The sequence below is a fragment of the Salmo salar genome, chromosome ssa07 (assembly GCF_905237065.1).
Source record: "Salmo salar chromosome ssa07, Ssal_v3.1, whole genome shotgun sequence".
NCBI lineage: Eukaryota > Metazoa > Chordata > Actinopteri > Salmoniformes > Salmonidae > Salmo > Salmo salar.
The window spans coordinates 41,337,095-41,349,933 of NC_059448.1; the positions used below are offsets into that span (position 1 = coordinate 41,337,095).

Below are 12,839 nucleotides of genomic sequence, written 5' to 3' on the forward strand. Positions count from 1 at the left end.
AAAGAAGGATCACTCAGTAAGACAATACTACAAGCTATCTCAATACTTCACCCCAGAGAGAGCGAGAGAGAGGAGGGAGGGAGAGAGGGAGAGGGAGAGAGAAAGAAAATAGATGTAGACTTGACAGAGAGGATAAAGAATGGGATGGAGGGAGAGTGTACAGAGTGTAAGAAAAGCAGCAAGAGAACGGAGAGTTAAAGAGAGGGTTGATAGCATATTTCAATATCTGATGGAACATTTCTTTAAACTCATCCCTCAGGAGTTATACAGTGTACCTATGGAAATGCTGAGGTTTTCTGTACTGCTGTTTGATACGCTGTTCTGTTCCCTTACCTCAGCTAACCTTCACCTGACTGACAGGTAGTAGGGGAAGGGTCGCACAGAGATGACATCACTACCTCTTGGGGATGTGGATTTAAAGCCCCATTTTGATGTAATGTTGAAATTATTTTAAGCAGTCTAAATTTGACCTATATGAAATTCTAATATTAATTTATATTTTGTTTAATATGCATGTTTATTCAGCAATTGAAATACAGGATCACAGTTCAAATAGAGGATAATGGTTGTGTACATAAGACAGTTAATGTAGTATTCTCTAGAAAAACATTCTGATCTCTGTAGAAGAAGAGCAAGAATTATTATTAAGAGGGGGAAAGATAAACACAGCGATTTAGAGAAAGAAAGTGAGAAAGAGACGGAACAAGAGAGAGAGAAAGAAAATGAGACATAAGGAGAGAGAGAGGGACAGATAGATAGACAGAGAGACACAGAGAGAGAGAGAGACAGAGAGACAGAGGGAGAGAGAGAATGAGAGACAGAGAGAGGGACAGACAGATAGAGAGACAGAGAGACACAGAGAGAGAGAGAGAGAAAGAGAGACAGAGAGAGAGAGAAAGAAAATGAGACATAAGGAGAGAGAGCGAGAGAGACAGATAGAGAGAGAGAGACAGAGAGACAGAGAGAGAGTGAGTGAGAGAGAGCGACATAGAGATAGACAGAGAGAGAGAGCGACAGAGAGAGAGACAGAGAGAGAGAGAGACAGAGAGACAGAGAGAGAGTGAGGGAAAGAGAGAGCGACAGAGAGAGAGACAGAGAGAGAGAGGGGGAGAGAGAGACAGAGAGACAGAGAGAGAGTGAGGGAGAGAGAGAGAGAGAGAGCGACAGCGAGAGAGACAGAGAGAGAGAGAGGGGGAGAGAGAGAGAGTGAAAGAGAGCAGTCTGAAGGTGTGTGTAATATCATCTAGCATATAGGAGATGACTGCTTTGTTTCTCACTCGGTCTTCATGAAACATGAAACAAATCTTTACCCCCGTCGGAGCGTTTCTAACATGAATGATTTAACACATCGCTACTGGGATGCGATGAGATACGGGGCCCAGCGTGTGTGTGTGTGTGTGTGTGTGTGTGTGTGTGTGTGTGTGTGTGTGTGTGTGTGTGTGTGTGTGTGTGTGTGTGTGTGTGTGTGTGTGTGTGTGTGTGTGTGTGTGTGTGTGTGTATATATATGTGTGTCTCTAGATTTGTGTGTGTCATCTCGTTCCTCTCTCTCTGTGCAGCGTGAGTCGTCGTTGAAGTGGGTCACTTGTGCTGGACTGGCTGGTGTTAAGTGAGTTAACCACCGGTCAGTCAGTCTGTGATGGAGATTAACAGTCAATCAGTCTACTTGGGTAGTTAATGGACAGTGTACTTGGCTGATTAGTGACTTAACAGTACATGTACATGTGTGATATGAGAGGGACTTAACACAGTAGCACTCAGTCATCATCAAAGAGATGAAGTCGTCCAGGGGAAGTGGTTCTTTAATCTAAGCTTAGTAGCTAACACTAACGCTCAGCCAGGGTGTGTGTGTGTGTGTGTGTGTGTGTGTGTGTGTGTGTGTGTGTGTGTGTGTGTGTGTGTGTGTGTGTGTGTGTGTGTGTGTGTGTGTGTGTGTGCGTTTTGAACCCACTAACTCCCACAACCAGCAGTTGAGAAGGGAAGGTAGAGAGCTGGACACCTGAGTCGTGAGCTCTGAACACATCAGACGTCCAGTTCTCGTTCCCGTGTTTCCCGTGTTTCCCGTGTTTCCCGTGTTTCCCGTGTTTCCCGTGTTTCCCGTGTTTCCCGTGTTTCCCGTGCTGTTGTTTAAAAGGATTGTCTTTACATCATGTATTGGTTGGATGGTTGGCGCTCAGAGCATCGGCGCATGTTCAGTTTGCCGTGAGGGCCAGTGGTGTGTGTGCATACATGAACGCTTACGTGTGTGTGTGTGTGTGTGTGTGTGTGTGTGTGTGTGTGTGTGTGTGTGTGTGTGTGTGTGTGTGTGTGTGTGTGTGAAAACGGCCCGGTGTGTCTGTATGTGCCTGGTTTTATTTTCCCGGCTGCCGTGGAGAGAGGGAGGTGTGTTTGGCATGTCTGTCTGTGTTCGCGCCACAGAAGGAAGGAGCAAAATTATGCTAATGGTCGCTAATTATGACCTTGGAGACTGGCTTTGCTGCCAATTTATCTACTTATTAATAAAGCTCTTCTTTTTAATCTCAACATCACTACTGTACATGTGTTCAATGTTTCATGGAGCAGCCTCTTGTGCAGGACAGGTCTGCCAACTTGAAATGAAATTGCTGCTATAACCTGCTCACCTGGTGTGCTGAGTTCTATAGTAATTAGGCATCAAAGGCTTGGAGGAAAATAGACATTTTATTGCTCAAGAGGAGATCTGTGAATGGAGGAAGGATGGAGGGGTGAGAGGGGGATGGAGGGAAGAGAGGAGGGCACAGCAGAGGGGAGGAAAGAGGGGGGGGATGGAGGGGTGAGAGGAGGAGAGGGGAGGGTGTTGTGTCTAACCTCAGGAATATTCCGGAGTCACAGCATCCAACAGACTGGGTTCTTGTTCTCCTGATAGGTGTGTGACCTGCCCAAAAGTTGCTCTTAGGTACACAGATCTAGGATCAGCTTACCCTCCCTGCTGCTAACCTTAACTATTAGGCAGAAGAAGAAAAAAACTGACCTTAGATCAGTGTCCAGGTATACTACTCCAGTCCTGTGTGGTGTCTAGAGGACGTGGGAGGAGTGCAGCTGGGCAGAGAGGTGTGGACAGGACATGGGTGGAGGGGCGGTAGACTGGTTGAGGTGGGGTGGACTGAGGGCGGTTGTGTGTGTGTGTGTGTGTGAGGAGGGGCTATGTTTATCGGAGTGGTGTGTGTAGGGTCGGTGTGTGTGTGTGTGTGTGTGTGTGTGTTGCAGAAACAAAAGGCTCCAGTGTGTGAGAGTGAAAGGAGGTAAAGTAAACAGCCTGTGATGAGGACAGACCTGCAGTGTGTGTGTGTGTGTGTGTGTGTGTGTGTGTGTGTGTGTGTGTGTGTGTGTGTGTGTGTGTGTGTGTGTGTGTGTGTGTGTGTGTGTGTGTGTGTGTGTGTGTGTGTGTGTGTGTGTGTGTGCGTGCGTGCGTGCGTGCGTGCGTGCGTGCGTGTGCGTGTGCGTTCGTGCGTGTCGCGTGGCCTGTAGTTGATACAGCTGGGCCTTCCTCTCTCTCTGCCCAGAGTGTGAAACACTGGGAGAACTCAACACACACTTTCTAACGTTTCACAGATGATAAAGATATATATTTAGAAATATCACAATTGTTTTCATTTATACACTTTCTTGTTGTTTTGGAAAAACTAGTCTTACAATTTCCTTTCATTTAATCATTTAAAATCATGTGTCAACATCACTACTGCTGCTGTGTTTAAAGCGCGTGTAGAATTCTGGAATAGGCATGTGCAGATAGTAGAATATACAAGTTAGCATATAGGCATATTGATATAGATAGAAGACTATATATATATATATATATATATATATATATATATATATATATATATATATATATATATTGGGTGTAAGCATGATGTAGCAATTTACGACTATACATGTGTACTATTGACAGAACCATAGATTTAGTGATTTTCTTCCCCTCCATGTCGCGCGGTTGAAGTCGCAGTCCCATAACTGCTGTGGGTTTTTCTCAGGCCTTCCCTGCAGCGAGAAACACTATATCTTGTTTGCCTTCATTTTTGTCATAAAGCAAATAAGCAATAAATGATGTCTGAAAGTGGATCTGCGTGGAGTAACAGCGCCAGATGTGAAGCCAAAGGAAAGCCAATAAATAGAGGGGATATAATCTGTTTCCAGGTCAGTGTTACGTTACTGGAGTGTTGTAGTTCGAGACCACAGTGGCACTGTTCGGGAGGTCTGAGTCTGAAACAGACACACAGGTTGTGTCCCAATACCCATAATTACGTTCTAAATAGTAGGCATTTGGGTACGCCAAAATAGAAGGTTTTATAGTATGTGAAATTTTTTGACATTTTGTTTGCTTTAAATGCCAGGATGTCACACTCATTTCGGCTTTTCATCTAGTAGAATTCACTGCACACTATTGAGGAACGAGAATAGCTGATAATCAGATAGAGTGACATTCTGTAACAAAATATACAAATGGCGGAAATCAATGCGATTGCGCACTGGATGAAGCATTCTTGGTATAGGTGCTTACCACATTGGATTTGACTAAACGGTACGTTGTAAATAGTATGTCGTACGATTAGTACACCGGATGCAGTTTTAGGAAAGTAGTAGGAATGACAGATTTCAGACACAGCCCCAGACTACACAGAGGTGACTGGATTACTGGAGTATTAATTAATACAGTGTAGAATCAAAACAGAGAGCTCACTGAATACTGGCTGCTGCCACTCACTTCCTTGAAAGGAACACTCAATACATTTGGCATCTGTTTGAACCTCTAGGGACAGGAGTCCTGATCAGAGGGTTTACGTATTCTCCTGTTTGTCTCCTCCTCTTTTCTCAGACAGAATGGTCGTTGGTGGCGGTGTAAGAAATACAGTTTAGAATCTTATGCTCCGAGCATGTTGCTCCTTGCATGTCTGATTTTCAGCGTATACATTAGTGTTTCGTATTCTCCTCCCTCCTTCTCTCCCCCCCCTCTCCCCCCCCCCTCTCTCCCCCCCCCCTCTCTCCACCCCCCTCTCTCTCCCTCCTTCCTCTCACCCTGGGTCATCGTAGCAGTAGCTTCAAGGCTGAACGAGAGCCTTTGAAAGCACTTAGGGAGACGCTGCCAGCCGTATTAAACTCTATTATTGGAACATATTCATTTTGTCCCTATTCACCGGGGGCACATTTATGTTGGGGAGAGTTCATCTAATAGATGCCACTGTTCTTCCCCTCCCTCTGCTTTCAATGGGAAACAAAGGCAAAGTAACAAATGCACAGCCTCTATGTTTGTTATTTTCACTGGTATTGTCAGGGCCGAGGTTTTCATACACATCACTGTCAGCGTGCTGCTGGAGTGAAAGGGCCTGTGTCAGGCCTCGGCCATTTGTCATAAAATGTCAGCCCAACCTGGCTGCATTTGCAGTAATGGGTTATTGCGTACCGTGTTTGTGTGTGTGTGTGTGTGTGTGTGTGTGTGTGTGTGTGTGTGTGTGTGTGTGTGTGTGTGTGTGTGTGTGTGTGTGTGTGTGTGTGTTGAAAGGACCTGATGGTAAACATGGATGTGATTGTGTTTGAAGGTCTAAAGAGCTTTTCCTCTGACTAGCGAATGTAGATGATTTACTGTATATTATTATAGTGTGTATTATCTGCTGAGAGAGAGAGAGAGAGAGAGAGAGAGAGAGAGAGAGAGAGAGAGCAGAGAGCGAGAGAGAGAGCGAGAGAGAGAGAGAGCGAGAGAGAGAGCGAGAGATAGAGAGAGAGAGAGAGAGAGCAAGCGAGAGAGAGAGAGAGAGAGAGAGAGAGAGAGAGAGAGAGAGAGAGAGAGAGAGGTCTTGGGATTCAGAGACACAGAGAGCGAGCCATTGGGGACCATTGAATAATAGGGAATTAATAATGATGAACTATTTCTATAAATATAACTATTGAAATGAATCAAAGACTAGTGTTTCTCCCACTGTCACCCACAGCTCATATTACATCCCTGAATGTTTCATACTCACTCTCCCCCTCTCTCTCTCTTCTTTCTCTCTCTCTGTTTTTTCCAGGATGTCTTCCAAGCGACCAATCTCTCCATATGGGGGGACAGATGGAGAGGTAGTCATGGCAACCAGCAGACAGAGACTGGAAGAGGAAGAGAGAGATGATGGACAGGCTGTCATGCACCTCCCCCTGACTCCCTACTGCAGCAAGGTGTCCCCCCGCTCGCCCCGCCCCCTGGACAGCCCCCCCACCCTGCACAGTGCCATGGTAAAACAACCCCTCGTTGTCTTCCTATCATATAACTGCTCTTATTGGCTACTTGGCTTTGTTTCGACTCTTCTTATTGGTCGTCTGGAGTTTTAAATCCTGCCACACTATCGAGGTGGTAGTTGGCACTTAAGGACAGGTCTAGGATCAGTTTCCTCATTTATCCTTCATTGGACTGTAATTACAGAGAGTTGTAGTTATGGCGTCCGGTTTTGAAGTAACACATACTTCCAACAGAGGAAATAGTATTGGGGGAAAACTGGACACAAAAGATGCTCGAGAGTGGTCTTATGGTGTGAATCGCGTTTCCTTTTTGTTTTAGTGTGAAAGCCCGTGTCTGTGCTGTAACGAGGCATGGAGACGGCGAGGCATGGAGACGTGGTACATGTGTGACTGTCAGTGTGAGCCATGTCAGTGAGTCATGTTCTGCTGGGAAAAGGGTGACTGTGTGTGGTGACAGTAAATGCATATAATCATTGGGATGTATAGGTTGGTGTGTGTGATGTGTTGTATGTATACTATATAGGTGTGTGTGTGTGTGCGTGTGCGTGTGCGTGTAGCCTCAGTAACCCTCATAGTTTCCCTCACGTTAGCCTCACGCTGAGCCACACCTGAAGAGCAGCTAGCTAGCAGCAGCACATTGTCTTCAGGCCTTTCCCCTGTACTGCTGATAAAACCACCACACAGTAAATGTTGTGAGATGACTCTGGCTGTAAAACAATGAAAGGGTGCTTAAGGACCATAATGGTAAGCTAATTCTGTAATGAACCTGCTGATTGCACATCAGACTGGACTCTGCTTCCTGTCAGACAACAGTCACTGACTGTAAACCAAAGTCCTCTTTCCTTTCTCCCCCACCAGGAAGATAGAGGTTGTCATGGCATGCTGTTGACACTAGGTATTGGACCTGATGTTTGGGAGACTACAGGTTATAACCTCTGTAATGTTCAGATAATAGTGGGAGGTATTTTTAAACTGAGACATTAGATCGGGCAATGGTTTGAAATGTGAAAACGTTTAGTAATGATTATTGTTTTAAGTGTGATGAATCACGTATTAATGAATAATTCAAGTATAATTATATTTCCTTGTATTATTATTATTATTATTATTATTATTATTATTACTTAGGCCTATGCTACAAATATAATCCCCCAATTCCGTACGTTTTTCAACACTATAAATTCCACTATACATGAGATGCGACTTGAGCCATTTGGTTGACTGACACCAGAAACAGTAAAAAAGAGAAGAAGGAGGGGTGCGCCCGCATAATATTTGATGTGGATTATTAAAGCGCGACCGAGCCGTCTCCTGGACAGGGTGGATTTAGCGCAAACGGCAAGGCTTGGCATTTGTAAGATGTTAAGTTTTGCTACGGCTTTACCCTCTCAATCCGCTCTGCGCTGACTGGCAGAAGAGTTGAGAGAGAGAGAGCTTTACACCGCGCGCCTCGGAGGGGCTTTGTCACGGCAATTGTATAAAGTGATATGGGAGAGGAAATGGACTGCGCTCGTCCCCGGGTGGTGGCGGCTGTAGAGGCAGCATCCGCCAGGAGATTACCGCGCTTTATCTTGTCATGGTAAATTAACACGGCAGCGAGGCGCGCTCCCCAACACACTGACCTCTTCATCTCTCCAAGCTGTCACTCCGAGTTGAGAGGAGAGGAGAGGAGGTGCAGTTAAAAAAACGACAACTTTTTTTTCCCTCGTGTGTGTTTGTAGAAGTAAATGAAGGTGCGCATTTATCCTTTCTTTCTTTCTCCACTTCTTCCCCTGAGTTGTACAGTTAGTAGCCTAATCAAACAGTTGAATTGTGTTAGCGTGGGAAGGATTTCACAGACAGGTAGTAATGGATAGGTATTAATTACTGTACCTTTTGTCCGTTTAATAAGGTCCTGCCGCGCGCTCAAGAAACAAAAAAACAGCAACAACAACAATATTCATCTGCTTATTTCAGGTCCAAATTCTCCAGGCGCCGCCTGCCTCCGATTCGATTTTTTTTCGTATGAATTTTGACAGATTTGAAGCAGCACACCAAGCACTTAAACCAAACGCAGTGGTCACACTTAGTTTCTCCTGCCAGTGCTGTCATAATGAATAAACACATGCTTGCTTGTAGACAATTAAGGGCCTCTTAAAAATATTGGCATGCATTGATTTAATAAACTGTTATTTAAAATATACAAAATAAAGCTGCGCATTTCTGTTTAGGTAAATTTAACTGGAATATCTCAACCATTTTGTGCAATGATTTAAAAACAAAATAGATCATAGGAGTATTATAATTATTATTGCATTTTAATATAATGTTTTTTTAAAGTTATAATTATTATTGTGAAATTGTAAAATATACATTATTAGATGAAATAAGAACCTGTTTTTACTACAGTGTGTGGATGGGATGGTCTTTATAGGTTATGTGAGTATTTGTCCTCCAAGCTGAGATAAGATGGGAGGTGGGGTAAGGAGTGGGGGGTAGGGTTAGGCTGTCAGTAGGCCAACCGGTGTGTGTGGATGCCACAGCAGGCTCAGAGGCAGAGAGCAGACGAGGTGTGTGTTTAGCCCCGCGCTAAAGGGATTGGGATTGTTTGAGCAGTGTGTGTGTGTGTGTGTGTGTGTGTGTGTGTGTGTGTGTGTGTGTGTGTGTGTGTGTGTGTGTGTGTGTGTGTGTGTGTGTGTGTGTGTGTGTGTGTGTGTGTGGCAGCGCTGGCTTAAGACCAGAGAGTAGGTGTCAGTGTCACCTCCAGGAGCGAGCACTTACATCCCTCTAGCCTGTGTGTGTGTGTGTGTGTGTGTGTGTGTGTGTGTGTGTGTGTGTGTGTGTGTGTGTGTGTGTGTGTGTGTGTGCGGCGTGTGCGTGTGTGTGTGTGCGCGTGTGCGTGTGTGTGTGTGCTTCAGGTGCCTCCTGTGACTCCCACTGCCAGATTGGCCATGCCTTAATTGTCGACACCACGGCACCACACATTAAACACATACACCTTCCCAACTTGGAGACATGGCAGAGAATTGCACCCCCTCAATTGCTACTGTTAGTGTTGCTCTGTTCTGCTTCAAACCCACACAGGGTGGAGGGGTGTGTGTACTCTGATGTACCCAGAGAGAGAAAGATAGAGGGAAAGGGAAAGACAGAGGGACAGAGAGAGAGAGGGACGGAAACAGAGAGAGGAAAAGAAAGAAACAGAGACCCTCTAAGGTAAATGGGTAGGTTTCTCCTGGAGGGCAATGGAGAGAATGAAGGAGGGAAGAGGAAGACGGAGGAATAAAAAGAGAGAGGGAACATGAGCATCTGTGCTGGCGGATGGAAAATATTGCATTTTGCATTTTTTTTGGCAAGAGTTAAGTGTGTTTAAATCTGCCTCTCCTCACAGATGAGCTTAAGAAGACAAAAGTTGTTTAATTCTGTTCCCATGCAGAGGCACTAAAGGGATAAAGAACGGAGAGAGAGAAGGAGAGCGAGAAGGAGAGGGAGAGAAGGAGAGAGGCGCAGTTTCACTTTGTTACAGCCGTTCGGAAGAGAATTGACATCTGCAAACTAAAGGCAGCAGAACCACCCACACTGTCAGCCTGCCACATCAAATACATAGACTCACACTCACTGGCGCATGCTACAAACATACTGGCACTCACACAAACATACTTAAACACCACCCAAGCATACACAGACATGCATACTCACATAGACACACACAGACACAGACAAATATGCATTCTCTTCTTTAAAGACAGAGACTAACATTTACAGTATTCATAAATACATTTATATTATTAAAAATCATGCTCTCTCTCTAGCGTGTGCACACACACACACACACACACACACACACACACACACACACACACACACACACACACACACACACACACACACACACACACACACACACACACACACACACACACACAAACACACAAATACAATCAGGTCTCTGTATGATAGGTTGTCAGGCTGATTCCTGAGTTGGACTTGCCGTTTGTTGTAATCTTCTGCAGGCTACTTGAATAGCATGAGTAAATATGTTGCACGGCGTGTGGATTATAATATGGAGGGAGAATTTAAGCCATTTCAATTGCTGCTATGTGGATGACAGTCAAAATGTAGCCGACTTTGAGGAGGATTCATGTTGTATTAATTCTCTCTGATTAAGAAATGACCCTCATTGTGGCCGTCTCAAGATGACGTGTGCAGATTTGGGAGGAAGGGAGGAAAAGAGATCCGCGCATACTCCACCATCCCTCCATCTCGCTCTCTTTTCTGTTGCTTTTTTCTTTTCAAGACATCTTTTCTAGAAATAAAGAGTGCTGCTTTGCTATGTATGCAGTGGATTAAATAAATGGGATGTGACAGGTGTGACAGGGCTGGTGGAGATGCCATGCTTCACTAATGTGGGCAGATCCAGTCACAACCGATGGAAAACCTCTGCCATTCTCCCCTCTCTCTCTCTCTCTCTCTCTCTTTCTTTTTATTTCTTCCTCTCTCTTTCAGCCTCTCTCTCTCTCTCTCTTCTCTCCCCCTTTGGCTGTTTCTGGTCTCATCAATAAGGTTCTCATGTGACTTCCCTTATCCTAGGAGGGAAGGATGGAGAGACTGTGTTATCACATCATTGTAACAGTACTAAAAAGTTCAAACCAAGCCCCCCCCTCGTCCACTGCACACAGGACCCCCCTGACGCCCCCCCCTCGTCCACTGCACACAGAACCCCCCTGACGCCCCCCCCCCCGACGGTTTACCAACACACAGTAAGCATGCTCCAGTGTCAGCCGAGAGAGAGAGCGCGAGAGAGAGAACAAACACCATTGTAAATACAACCCATATTTATGTTTATTTATTTTCCTTTTTTGTACTTGAACTATTTGCCCATCGTTACAACACTATATACTGCAGTCATAATATGACATTTGAAATGTCTCTAATTAATTACTGTTAATTTTTTGATTGTTTATTTCACTTTTGTTTATTATCTATTTCACTTCCTTTGGCAATGTAAACATATGTTTCCCATGCAAATAAAGCCCATTGAATTGAAATTGAATTGAGAGAGCGAGAGAGCGAGAGAGAGAGGGCCGTAGTGGGGAACGAGAGATAGAAGAGAGAGAGAGAAAGAGGAAAGGAGCATTAACAGTTCTGTAGCCTTCAGTGATCAGCAGACTAGTTGGCCACCTCATTAGAAACGTGGAGATCATGAGACAAAAACACAGAACTGCCACTATTATACTTTACCGTGACCAAGGAACCTGGTGACATGTCTCACCTATTGAATTTCACTTTATTGCTTTGGCTATCCACTAGCGTTCATTCACGTCCCTAAAACCCATTTGTGAGTGAATTATTGAATGTGTTGACTTCCTCTCTGGGAGTGGTGTGAGTGAGTGTACATGTATACAGTCTCTAGGAGGAGTCGGGGAAAGTGACAGCACTTTCCCAGGTGAGAATCTGTTCCCTTCTGGACTTTGCTCGTCTCTCTGCTGCAACGTGCCGGTTCGTTGACAATGAACGGCGTATTAATATTACAAGGTGAAACCAACTGACTTCAGACTGAGAAATGATCTGGTGTGGATGGTACAGTTCATAGTAGACAGTTACAGTAGATGGCAGCGATATTAATAAGGAAACTACTGTACCTCTATCAGGAAACAAGTTCAGTATTAGCACCTCATCTGCTCAATAAAAGCTCACAGGCATGTAGAGATAACATTTACAAAGTGATACCGATATCAGGGTACGTGTGTGTGCATGCGTGTTTGCTTTCTTTAACCTTTATTTAACTAGGCAAGTCAGTTAATAACAAATTCTTATTTACAATGACGGCCTACGCCGGTCAAACTCTAACCCGGACGACGCCCTATAGGATCACGGCCGGTTGTGATACAGCCTGGAATCGAACCAGGGTCTGTAGTGACGCCATTAGCACTGCGATGCAGTGCCTTCGACCGCTGTGCCGCTTGGGAGTGTAAAACACCGGTGTACCTCCTAAAGGTGTGAGTTAGGCCAAGCATTCCCAGTCCTCTGTCTTTTCCTTGGGATAAGCTCATTGTCTGCCACACAAACAACTCACACACTCATCACACACAGACACACACTGCCCTAAGCATCTAAATCTCTCTGGAGAAAACCAGAGCAGGGAGATCTTTTGTAAAGTTTAATTACAAAACAAGTCAGGTATTTGCAGACAAGGTCAATCGTCCATCTGTAAATCAGGGTTAATCTTTGACTAATCTGTTCCTATTATCTCATCCCACCTGTTTTAGTGGGTTGCGTTGAGGGTGTGTGTGTGTCCGTGCGTGCAGTGTGATGTAGTGTAAGTGTGTGTGTGCTTGTTAAAGTTGGCAGCTGAAGTGTGCGTGCAGACACAAAGCTGATCATGACAAGGTCGCCACCACATTGTCACAGTTCATTTAGTTGAGACCCCGCCAAATCTCTTGCCAGGACAGTGGAGTTGGTATAGCAAAGGTTATGATTCCAGGATGTTCTTTGATGTAAAACGTACTGTTTCTGGTTGTCGCGTGTACGTTTTCTGTCCATTTTGGCGATGCAACTTAAGTTTATTGTCACAAATAAGCACTTTCACGAAGAAAACTTGCAAGTGAGACATTTGGACTAGTGGGAATGCTTACTG

General features: G+C 44.8%; 1 protein-coding gene across 13 annotated transcripts in view; it reads left to right on the forward strand.

Moving 5' to 3' along the window:
- LOC106609328 (transcription factor SOX-5) overlaps nt 1–12,839 on the forward strand; it is a 309,409-nt gene that overhangs the window by 212,502 nt on the left and 84,068 nt on the right. For all 13 annotated transcript variants that reach the window (XM_045721992.1, XM_014208018.2, XM_014208021.2 and 10 more), the window contains one exon: nt 6,022–6,223. In XM_045721992.1, coding sequence (XP_045577948.1) covers nt 6,023–6,223 — 201 coding nt within the window. In that variant the 5' untranslated portion in view covers nt 6,022. The remainder of the gene's footprint in view (nt 1–6,021; nt 6,224–12,839) is intronic.